General features: G+C 49.9%; 1 protein-coding gene across 1 annotated transcript; it reads left to right on the top strand.

The window, feature by feature from the left end:
- Positions 1-4,572: 4,572 nt before the first annotated feature.
- Zdhhc19 (zinc finger DHHC-type palmitoyltransferase 19) lies at positions 4,573-11,881 on the top strand. The gene is made up of 8 exons (XM_057764647.1): positions 4,573-4,715; positions 5,052-5,173; positions 5,778-5,917; positions 6,919-7,091; positions 7,398-7,503; positions 10,775-10,860; positions 11,068-11,275; positions 11,777-11,881. Exons 1-8 carry the CDS (start codon positions 4,573-4,575, stop codon positions 11,879-11,881), a joined length of 1,083 nt encoding a protein of 360 aa, XP_057620630.1.
- Positions 11,882-12,360: the final 479 nt, after the last annotated feature.

The following is a 12,360-nucleotide window of genomic DNA, read 5'->3' as shown; positions in this document are numbered from 1 at the left end:
TTTCGGGACAGGCACCAAAGCTACAGAGAAACCCTGTCTCGAAAAACCAAAATAAATAAATAAATAAATAAATAAATAAATAAATAAATAAAGGGCTTGTCATATCTAATTCAATGAAAGTTGATTGTTTATTTATGTGTGTGTGTGTTCTTTAATCCCAGCACTCAGAAGGCAGAGGCAGGTGAATTTCTATGAGTTTGAGGCCAGCTTGGTTTGCATAGTGAGTCCAGGCCAGTCAAGGCTACATAGTGAGACTTTGTCTTTAAAAAAAGGAAGGAAGGAAGGAAGGAAGGAAGGAGGGAAGGAGGGAGGGAGGGAGGGAGGGAGGGAGGGAGGGAAGGAAGGAAGGAAGGAAGGAAGGAAGGAAGGAAGGAAGGAAGGAAGGAAGGAAGGAGAGATGGCTTCGTGCTTAGGAGCACTCTCTGCTCTTCCAGAGGACTCAGGTTCACGTCCTAGCACCCAAGCCGAGCAGCTCACAGCCTCCTGTGATGCCAGTGCCAGGGCTCAGATGCTTTCCTCCAGTTTCTCCTCAGAAGTTTGCCTGGCATATACTCACACAAATACACATGAATATACCTAAAATAACTCTGAGATGGCTCAGGGGTTAAAAGCACTTGTTTTTGCAAAGGACCAAGGTTTGATTCCCAGCCCCCACATGGTGGTTCACAACCATCCTTTATTTCAGTTCCAGGGGATCCGATGCCCTCTTCTGATCTTTGTGGGCACCAGACGTGTATATGGTAATGTACATATATTCCGGTAGCACACACACATAAAACAAAACAGATAAGCCTAAAAAACTAAAATTTTGAACACTTGTTTTTGAAAAGATAAAGGGCAATCGAGAAAGATACCTGATATTGTCCTCTGACCTCTACACACGCGAACATGTACGCCCACACTTGCAGGCCCAGGACTTTCTCATTTAACACAAAGCTCAGCGAGGCAGTTCAGAGCTGGGACAACCACTCAACAACACAGGTGGGTGTTGGTAGCAAACTGACTTGTTGCACAAACATATCTTGTTCAAGACAGACAGAAGGGGACAGAGAGAGTTCCTGCACCTTCCTTTCTTTAACTGGGGGGAAGTTTGCCATATCCGTTCAACACCAAGGCTGTCTCTTTGAGCAAAATTGTGTTATGAAGGTAACTCTGGAAAACCCTTCGGCTGAGATGAATGCAATGCGTGTTTTGGGTTCAATTAGTGGAGGCCCCCAGGGAGATCGGGAACTAGGGATCCTTGAGAGATTGCCCTCGGGAATGGTGAGGGTGCACTGAAGATGGGTTTGTGTCTATATGTTTTTTCATCCCCAGACTCTTTCCTGATAGTGGTTCCAGGTGGCGCAGGCGTCAAAGGGAGCACTGCTGAGTCTGGGAACTAGAGACGCTATGAGGGATGGCCTCCGGAAGACTGGCCAGCAGGAAAGTAATAAAGAGAAGGCCTCAAAAAGATGGAATGTGCACAGAGAATCTGGATTATGTATATTATTGTGTTTTCTTTTAATTTTTTTGACTAGAGAGAGACATTTGATTCTGGGGACTGCTAAGAAAGGAATCTTGACTTTAAAATTTGGGTCTAAGGATTTGTTGCTTTGGAAAGAGGTTCTGCTTTTGTTTCCACAGGAGATGAGGACCTGTGGGATCCTTCTAGTTTAATGTGGTTTGATGGACCAAGACTCCCTGAAAGGTCTCCATGAACACCCCCCAAAATTACTTTGCCCAATAAACAGCAGGAAGTAGTTTGGAGAGAATGACTCCCATATTCCCTAAATGATTGTTTACTGGAGGTTGCGGGGCGAGGGAGACGCTGTAGACAGCACATCAGGGAGTGAGGGAGACGCTGTAGACAGCACATCAGGGAGTGAGGTGCATCGGCAACTGCAGCAACAAGTGCTGGAGCCGGAGCCGAGCGGAGCCGGAGCGGAGCCGGAGCCGTGCAGACCCCGACGGGCAGCCCATCCGTGGCATATGGAAGGCGTGGCGGGGCAGGGAGGTGGGGCGGTCCCTGACTCTGTGCGAGCACTACACAAGAGTTTACAGCAAGCGGCGGGCTTTCCTGCAGGACTCAAGGGATCCGCGCAGTATCGAAGGTCCCAAAGTCTGCCTGCCGCCCTGAGTCCCAGCGGAGGCGGGGCATCGCCCGGGGCCAGTTGATGCCCGGCCTGGTGGAGTCGCCCCAGTCAGTTGTGGTGGCACACGCCGGTAGAATTTGCTGAAGGAGGAAGAGTCAGGAGGATCTGGAGCTCAAGGATGACTGCCGAGCCATAGGGGCCGTAGTGGCTGCTATTGTCACCACTGTGGTCTCCTCTGTGGCAGCCGGAATTGCCATCAGCCAGACGGCTGCTGTGACTATCTTGCAGCTGGATTCAGCATTTAATATCATTCATGTGGAAGAAGAGCAGTTGGATTTCTTGTGGGGTTTGCATGTGGTTGGTTGCTCTCCCGTCCATCATATTTGTGCATTGCCCACGCCAGTCCAGAACCTTGGTCTAATTATATAGAAAAGAGGGAAATGTTGGGGACTGTGGACCCCCCAGACCCTGAATTTCCTGTGACCCCCTCTGGCTGCCGGAGTAAACAACTTGTTTTCCTGTGCTTGCAGCTGCTCTGAGCACGAGACCCTCGAGTTCCTGATGGCAGGGGAATGGTTCTGGTGGGCTCACAGGTGAGTGTTAGAATGTGGCCATTAGTCAAGGAGACGCTGTATAGGCTGCCCTGAAACACAATAAAGAGAGCATTCTCAGTTGTCTGTGTGTGTGTGTGTGTGTGTTTCAATCTCCAGCCCCTTGTCCAACTCGTGAATCGTACCGTAGCACATGGCACGTAGACCAAGCGTTGTGCTACAAGTTAGCACTGGACCCAAAAAGATAATGCAAACACTGGCCATCTTATGTGCTTTTGAATGCCATGAGACCTTTGCAATAACCTGCGTTCTGTTGCTACAACAAAATACTCCAGAATTGGTACTTTAAAGAAGTTTATTTAGTTCATACTTTTGGAAGCTTAAAGATTACCAGCCACACCCACTGGCCTTTGGTGAAGGTCCCCTTGACCGCATTACGTGGCAAAGGACATCAGGGCCAGGACAACTACGAGTGTGGGGTCTGTAAGCTCCATCTTGAAACACTCTCATTGAGGGAGGACGGGAAAGTAGTGGAACTGACAAGACCGGAGACACTCAGAAATGTACAGTTGTTACAAGGCCTGTCTGCAGTAGTGCAGGGAGCTCCAGGCGTGTGACCCTTGTGAGCTTTTCTATGATGAAGCTGTTTTTTTACATCAACCATACTTCTGTAAGTAACCTCAGTAATTATTGGTTCACCAAGCTAGTTTTGGGAGGGCTCAGTCCTTTGGTCTGTCATCAGTTTTGTCTGGGGTGAAGCAGTGTGGGTCCTCATCACTCCAGGAAATCACGACTGACAGGTTCTGTGACTGGGGAGGGGGTCAGGCCTATGCTTTTTATAATGATCTGCTAAATAGGGGTCCCATGACGACTACATCAATCCCTTCGAAAGTCAGTCAGGGGTCTGAAGGTTAACTCAAAGGTTAAGAGCACTGGCTGCTCTTCCAGAGGTCCTGAATTCATTTCCCAGCAACCACATGGTGACTCATAACCATCTCTAGTGAGATCTGGTGCCCTCTTCTGGCCTGCGGGCACACATGCAGACAGAACACTGTATACACAATAAATAAACAGGTCTCTTAAAAAAGAGAAAAAGCAAGTCAGTCAATGTCCCTGGTAAGCCTTCTCTTGCTCTCTTAAGACCTCCAGCACATTAACAGGGCCTCAGCCTGTGAACCTTTGGGGGACAAACCCCAGCAGCTTCCGAGGCAGGGTCGGGGCACCTTAGTCCCCAGCAGGAATGATGGGAAGATGACTGGAACTGCAAGTGACCAGAAGCAGCCAGAGATTCTGTCCCTCTGCGTCTGTGACATCACGCTGACACCTTTTCTGTTCTCCTGGACTGGGGCTTCCGTTGCTATGGCAATGAAATTCTGGGAGTCACTAGGGGAAAGAGTAGCTAGTGCTTTATACTCACCCTGTGAGTGAGTAGCTAGTGGCTCATACTTACCCTGTGAGTATGAAAATCATACTCTTCCCCCACCTTCGTGGTGTGTGTGTGTGTGTGTGTGTGTTCCAAAGACTGCTGTCTTCCTTAATTAATCTCACCTTCCTTTCTGAGACAAGGTCTCTCACTGAACCCTGGAGCTTGCCGTTTGGCTGGACTCCCTGGCCAACAAGCCCCAGATCCCCTTGTGGCTGCTAAGGGTAAGCCTTGATCCACCCTGTTTTTTTTTTTTTTTTTTTTTTTAAGATTTATTTATTTATTAAGCATACAATGTACTGCTGGCAAGGAAGGCACCAGGTCTCATTACAGATGGCTGTGAGCCATCATGTGGTTGCTGGGAATTGAACTCAGGACCTCTGGAAGAGTAGCCAGTGCTCTTACCCTCTGAGCCATCTCTCCAGCCCAATCCACTCTGTTTTTACATGGGACCCAAGGACTGAACTCAGGCCCCATTCTTGCAAAGCAAGCACTTGGTCAATTGGGTATTTCCTCTGCCCTAGCCATGCCTTTAAAAGACACCATGGCACTTGTGAAGGAGCCGCAGCCGCTGCCTGTGGTCCCTCTACCATGGTTCCTCCCGAGCCTGTTCGCTGCCATCAATGTGATGATGCTGGTCTTTGTGAGCGGCCTCTTCTTCGGGTTCCCGTGAGTGTCCCACATCATCTGTTAGGTTTCTGACACGGAGACAGGATGGAAACTAAAGATAGTACAGAGGCAGGGGGATGCAGGAAGGAGTAACGGGAGGCCCGGGGAACAGCTGTCTGGTTAGATGAAAACTTGCCCGCAGAGTTTTGGAGTATCAGCGCATGGGGTGGGGGTGGGAAATAGACATAACTGGTGATGCTGGTGACATTTGGTGGGGCCGCTGAGAGCCTGTCGCCCACTGGATACTTAGTTCTGGGAATCCTGACCCAGCTGGACAGGGCCTGGGGAGGAACTCCAGGCTGCTCAGCTCGGGACTGAAAGCAGCTCTGGTCTCAGTTGCAGGTGGCTGGCTCAGAACGGGGAGTGGGTCTTCCCAGCGGTCACAGGCCCGCTCTTCGTCCTCACCTTCTACAGTCTCGTTTCGCTCAACTTCTCAGATCCTGGTATCTTACATCGAGGTGAGGGCTCAGCCCCCTGGAAGGAGGAGGTGGTGCCCCAAAGGCTGGCACCCCACCTCCAGTCTCGGGACCTCTGTACCACTTGCAGTACTGTTCTGGCTCTAGCATTTCATTTCCTGAACCACCAAGGTGTGTGTGTATGGAGAGGGAGCAACAAACAAAACAAAACAAAACAAAACAAAAAAACATGGATCCTGGATGTTGGATGTTTTTCATTCAGTTGCTTCAGAGGGATAAGCTGCACAGGCTATAGAAAAGCCAGGAGGATTGTCCAAACCATGCAGTTTCTATTGTCCAAACCATGTAGTTTCTATTGTCCAAACCATGCAGTTTCTACTCCATCTGCCAACTACACACAAAAACTTCAAGTGCTCCCGTTGTTTCAAAGGCAGAGTTCTATACACAAGGCTAGCTGGAGCATGCTCCTCTCTCTCTCTCTCTCTCTCTCTCTCTCTCTCTCTCTCTCTCTCTTGGTCAGCTTGCTCCATTATGTCAGCGATTCCCTTGTCCACTTCTTCCCACACCCCCTGTGCCCAGGGCTGCTACAGGGCTGCCCAGAGCAGCAGTGTGACGGCTACTACCGCCTACCCCTCTTCTATGACAGGCTCTACCGCTGAGGACCCCATGACGGTCCATGTGGTGAGTGTGAACCAAAGGGCCTTCCGCCTGCAGTGGTGCCCAAAGTGCTGCTTTCATCGCCCTCCCCGGACCTGCCACTGCCCCTGGTGCAACATTTGTGTGGAGGTGAGCCCCCCCTTGGTACCCACCTATTTGCTAACCCGTCCCCTAGACCTGGCCTGAACCTCGTCCTATGTCGCCCGGTGGTGGGCATGAGAGTTTTCAGTAACCGGTAAGGCCAAGGATGGCTGGATGTCCACCTGTTCTTGGTCCCTCACACGGGGCGCTGCCTCTGCGCCCGCATGTGTCCAGAGAGGCTGGCATGTCAGCACGGACACATTCATTTGTTCTGGCCCTGGGGAAGGGGACAGTGGTTCGCTGTCACTGGGTATCTGAGCCCTTCAGTTGACTACAGGCCTGGTCTGGAGATTTCCCTGTCCTCCTCTGTTTTGAGTTGGAGCTCCTGGTTTGGGCAAGCTTGTCTCATGTGCAACGGCACACCAGCTTACAAACGTGGGGAGGACACCGGCTGGGCAAGGTGTTTTTTCTCTTCACCTAATAGATGAGAAAGTAAAGGCCCAGGGGTAGCCTATATCTGACTGAAAGCTCTATCAGGACAAGCCCCAAGACACAGAGCCTTAGCCGGGCACTGGTGGCACACACCTTTAATCCCAGCGCTCAGGAGGCAGAGGCAGGTGGATCTCTGTGAGTTCGGGGCCAGCCTGGTCTACAAGAGCTAGTTCCAGGACAGGAACCAAAAAGCTACAGAGAAACCCTGTCTCAAAAAATCAAAAAAAAAAAAAAAAAAAAAAAAAAAAAAGAGCTAGTTCCAGGATAGGCTCTAAAGCTACAGAGAAACCCTGTCTCGAAAAAACAAAAAACAAAAACAAAACAAAACAACAACACCACCAAAAGACAAGCCTTAATTGGGTTCTAACTGGAAATGTCAGTTTTAAGGCCGACATTCACCGGGATTCTTTCTGGGATGAAAGCCAGAACGGGGGGGGGGGGGGGGGGGGGGGGCACAGGGGGCCAAGAGTAAGCCACCTGGAGGGCTGAGTTGTTTGGGATGAGGGAAGCTGGGCCAAAGGATGGATTCTGGAGGGTTGCTCCTCTTCCTGTCCCAGGACTTCGATCACCATTGCAAGTGGGTCAATAACTGCATCGGTCACCGCAACTTCCGTCTCTTTATGCTGCTGATCCTGTCCCTCTGCCTCTACTCCGGCGCCCTGCTGGTCTCCTGCCTGATGTTCCTAATTCACACAAGACATCTGCCCTTCTCCGTGGACAAGGTTATGGCGTATCTACACAGATCCGAGGAGCCATGTGAGGAGCAGTGGGGAGGGGTTGAGGCAAGGGAGAGATGAGATCTCTCAAAGGATTGAGTCCGTGACAAATGACGCTAGAGGCTCAGTGTGGGCGGATGAGTGTAGGGAAATGGACGGAGTAAGACAAAAGCAAAAACGAAGTAACATAAGAACCTAGTGGGGCCACATAATAAGGCCTAAAAGGGACAAGCAGGGCCACAGTGTGGTGGGATAGGGTGGCGAGTAATGATGGAGAGGGGAAGATGAGCTGGACCGGGCGTGGTTCCTTAGCTGGTCAGTATCCTGGTGGCTCTGCCGGCTGCAGGCTTCCTGATCCCGCTCGTCCTGCTGCTGATGATCCATGCCGTATCTGTGAGCGCGGCGGAGCGCTCCTGCGAGAACAAGGTATGTGGGCACCGAATTGTATGGTTGGGGGAGGTACCTTGGGTCCTCTGGATCTGAGCCTCCACTGCCTTTGGCCCTGAGGGTAAGGCCTTTGGGATGCAGGTGCAGAGCAGCAGGTCAGACAGACCACAGTACCACCTGCTGGAGTCCGGTGGCCTCTCTCCGCCTCGTGCGCCGCACTGTGCCTGCATCTGAGGACTGAGCATCTCCCCTTTGGACCACACCAAGAGCGGCTAGTCCTGGCCTGTGCATTTTGGACCGAGAAGAGTTAAGGGTTAACAGGCCCGAAAGGCCACTCTGGGTTTCCTAGTGTGATCTCAAAAAAAAGCTGGTCGTTGCCAGCTTTGCAAAAACTAGGGAGCCAGCAAATAGAATTTTTTTCCCTCCAGCACTGGGAATTGAACCTAGGGCCTGGAAAATGCTAGGCAAATGCTCTTCCACTCAGCTGTAGCCCAAGCCCACCTCCAACCCTTTTTTTTGAGACAGTCTCAGGCAGGCCTTGAATTTTTGCTCCCCCTGGTTCAACCTCGTTGGCAGCTGGAGTTAAGGGCATCAAGTCTGACTGAAAGCAGAATGTTGCTGAGAGAGTTAGGAAACAGCTCTGATTAGAGCAGAGCAGAGCGTGGCAAGGGCGATTGAACAGACCTCAGAGCTGGTCACAGTAAAACAGCCAGTAAAATCGAGTGTGGGAGTTGATCTTGATGCAGTGGAAACCGGGAGTCACGGTAGGGGGTCCGAAAATAGTAACCTCCTTACTCCAGAGGAGTCTCTCGAGGTGATTGATGGTCCGCTTACAGTCCTGTTACAGCCCCGACAATGACTGATTTGTTTTCCACCCCTAGGGGTTGCTGTTATCTTTCAGAACCCCACATAAATGATAAAACGTTTGAGATCCCCCATGTTGTTCTTCTCCGTTTATTCCTAAACTCTTAGAAGTGGCACTGCTGGGTCATGAGGCAGCTGTGTGTTTAGTTTTATAACAAACTACCAGATTGTCTTCCAAAATGCCATTTTGCATTCATACAATGACATATGAGAATTCTAGTTGCTCTACCTCCTTGTCAACACTTGACACTGTCGGAGGTTTAGTTGTTTGCTTTAACCCATCTAGTAAATGTGTGATGGTATCTTATAGCTTTGATTTGTATTTTCCTCATGAAATGATGCCGAGTGATGCCGAGCTGTATATCTTTGATGTAATCTGTGCTCCAATATTTTTCCCATTTAAAAATTGGATTATTTGGCCAGGCGATGTTGGTGGATGCCTTTAATCGCAGCACTTGGTGGGAAGAGGAAGGTGGATCTCTGTGAGTTCAAGGCCAGCCTACAGAGCAAGTCCCCAGGACAGGCTCTAAAAAGCTACAGAGAAGCCCTGTCTTGAAAAACAACAACAACAACAAAAGAAATATTTTAGTTTTGTGCCTTTTGAGTTCTTTATGTATTCCGGGTTCAGGTATATGGTTTAAAAATATTTTATTGTAATCTATAGTTCATGATTTCATTTTCTTTTCAGGTTCCAAGTAGTAGGAATTTTTTACTGTGAAGTACTTGTGTGAAGGTGCACATGTGCACGGTGTGTGTGTGTGTGAATGTGTGCTTGTGTGTGTGTGTGTGTGTGTGTGCATCCCAAAATGGATCACGTGCATTTGGTGTGGACATTAAGAAATCTCTGCCTAATCCAAGGTCGCATAATCTCACTCACATTTTTTTTTTTTTTTTTGGTTTTTTGAGACAGGGTTTCTCTGTGGTTTTGGAGCCTGTCCTGGAACTAGTTCTTGTAGACCAGGCTGGTCTCGAACTCACAGAGATCCGCCTGCCTCTGCCTCCCGAGTGCTGGGATTAAAGGCGTGCGCCACCATCGCCCGGCTTCTATGGAAGGTTTGCAGGTTTAGATTCTATGTTTAGATCTAGGATTCCTTTGGGGCTAAATTCTGTATGTGGCTAAGGCTTGCTTTTGTTTTCCAAGTTTTTTTTTTCATGTGTACAAATATTTGCCTGAATGTATATCTCTGTACCATGTCCATGCCTGGTGAATGTGGTGTCAGAAGAGGGTGTCAGATCCCCTGAAGCTGGAGTTAGTTATGAGCCTCCATGTGGGCGCCAGGAACTGACCCTGAGTCCTCTGCCAGAAGAGACCATGAATGCTCTTAACTGTTGAGCTGTGTCTCCAGGCCCCAAGATTTGCTGCTTACATATCTGCACCATTTGCTGGAAAGGTTTCTTTCCTCCACTGTGGTGGCTTTGCATATTTATTAAAAAACAAAAAACAAAAACAGAGCCAGGCAGTGGTGGCACACGCCTTTAATTCCAGCACTTGGGAGGCAGAGGCAGGTGGATTTCTGAGTTCGAGGCCAGCCTGGTCTACAAGGGCTAGTTCTAGGATAGGCTCCAAAGCTGCACAGAGAAACCCTGTCTCGAAAACAAACAACAGCAAAAAAACAAAAACAAAACAAAAACCAGAACTGGCTGGATAGATATGGTTTAGGTTTGGATTCCACGTTTCGGTCTGTCCTGTTCTGTCTTGGTCAATGTTGCTTTATAGTTTGGAAATAGCGTGAAATGAGTTCTCCAACTGTTCTTTTTCTGAGGTTCTTGGCTGTTTATTTCTTGGAGAGAAATTTAAGAAATCAGATTGTCACTTTCTACAAATATTTTGGGGTTCTCATCAGAATTCTGTCAACCTATTGAGCAGACTGAGACTAGCTGTCCCTTACAGGAGTCTGCATTTGGGGATTCACCTAACATTTATTTATTTATTATTTTTGCTATCTTTCATCATTACGTTGTAGCATGTGGATTCTGAACCCGTTTCATTAGATGATAATTTGACAGATGTTTTAAGAAGGCAGGTGGGCAGTATTGTTGGGTTGTTGGGGGGAATACAAACAGCCAAAATACAGACAGAGCATCCCCTGCCTTTGCCTCCCAACCTACTCACCCCTCATGACATCCAGTTTCAGATGGTTGGATGGTGGGGCTGTCTGTGGAGGGGCTGTGTGGTTAAGGGAGGATGGGGATATTGTCTGGAAGATGGGCAGAGGAGGGCATGTGTGGTCACAGAGTAAGGTTGCTACAAAGAGGCATACAGGCGATGGGAAGCCCTGAGAAGGCAAGAGAGCCTCCGTGGGTACAGAGTGATCGGAACTGGGGTGCTCCCTGCCCTCCTTTGCAGTCTGGTGGCAGTTGGAACTGAGCAGGCTGTCTGAGGAGCACGTTGCTGCCACGAGGGACTGGCCAGTTCTGACACCGTATCATTTTCATCCCCTTCCAGTGCAGGTTCCATCAAGAACACAACCCCTTTGACCAGGGCTTTGCCAGGAACTGGTATCTGACGATGTGTGCACCACTGGGTCCCAAGTGAGTTGGGAACAGAGACGTCTGAGTGGTGGACCCCAGGGCTGTGGGTGAAGTGGGTTGAGGGGATAAGGAAACTGCAGCCAGAGGGGCTAGCCCAGCTCTGAGCAGAGCTGATATCACCCTGGGAATATGCCCCCCCCCCAGACTGAGAGGGAGGATGGAGAGGATGGAGACCTGTCTCCTTGCAACGGCTTTGTTTTTCTTTAGGTACATGTCCGAAGTTGTCTGTCTGCAAAGACCGGTGGGGACAGAATGGATTTATGAGAAGATACAGCCTTCGCCACCATGTCCTCCTAAACACTGTTCCCCAGGTCCTCCTGTGCTGCAACTCCAGCCTCAGGCCCAGCCCCAGCCTCCACTCACGGCACAGAAACGGACTTCAGGAAGTGGTGAGGTGGCCATTGTTCTCCAGGAGGTGAGAAATCAGATGGGAATATCCCCAGGAGGTGGGACTGGCCCTGAGGAGCACGCAGAGCTTGGTGCAGACTGTTAAACCTGGAGAGATCTTGGATGAGGGTGGTTACAGACTTCTAGAACACTCTCAGATCCCCTCCCCCCCCAAAAAGAGAAAAGAATGCATCTCCAATTTACTTTGGACCTGGGCCAGTCACTAGGTCTGGACCGGTTTCCCCAACTGGTAATTGAGGACAGAGATTAGCCTACAGTTAATACCATTTTTGAAGAATATTCTTTTATTTAAACAAAATTTTTCCATACGGTTCAATTCCATTGAAATATATGGAAGCAGAACGTAAGGAATAGGACGGGAGCCAAACAACCGCAGCTTCCTCCCGACCTGTAAGACATCTGAGATGCTAGTCAATGGGGAGTTGGGGAGGGATGAAGCACCGGGGTTGGCTGGGATCTGGAGTTGGGGAGACTGGAGGGAGCCTGTATGTGTCCACTCTGTGTTTAGATCGATGCCAGCCCACGGCTCTCTTTGCTGTCCGAGGCCCCTAGACGAGGCTCGTCCCGGCGCTCACAGAGCCTGGACCCCCTGAACCTACGCCTCCCGGTCTGAATCCCCGTGGTCCACTTGGGCCCAGATCATGTAGCTTCATTGGCAGGAGCATTGGCACCCACTGATCCTCATTAAATTGATTGTTGGTTTCTAATGAGGGTGTCAGACCTGTTCAAGGGGCTTGGGGACAAAGACCTCCAGGGATGGGTGAGCCAGGATCCCTGGAGACCCAAGCACAGGGTTTATCACTGTCTGGCTCCGTGACCCTGGGCAAGACACTGAAGAGTGTTTCATCCTTACAATGGACGGGTGCAGTCTTCCTGATGAGAGCCCATGTGAGAGAAAACCACCAAGTCACATCTGTTCTGAGGAAGGACGCTGCCTCCGCCCTGCAGTACCTTCTTTTGGATGCAGAGGGCGCGCACTGCCCGGGAATGCGCAAATCTCACTCAGGCTCCTTACTGCGGCACTGGACCTTGTAATTTGGAAGGCTATCAAACTAGATGTGGGTACCCTTCCAGTGGAGGAACATGGATGGA

The sequence above is a fragment of the Chionomys nivalis genome, chromosome 3 (assembly GCF_950005125.1).
Source record: "Chionomys nivalis chromosome 3, mChiNiv1.1, whole genome shotgun sequence".
Lineage (NCBI taxonomy): Eukaryota > Metazoa > Chordata > Mammalia > Rodentia > Cricetidae > Chionomys > Chionomys nivalis.
This window is presented reverse-complemented; position numbering and strand designations above follow the sequence as displayed.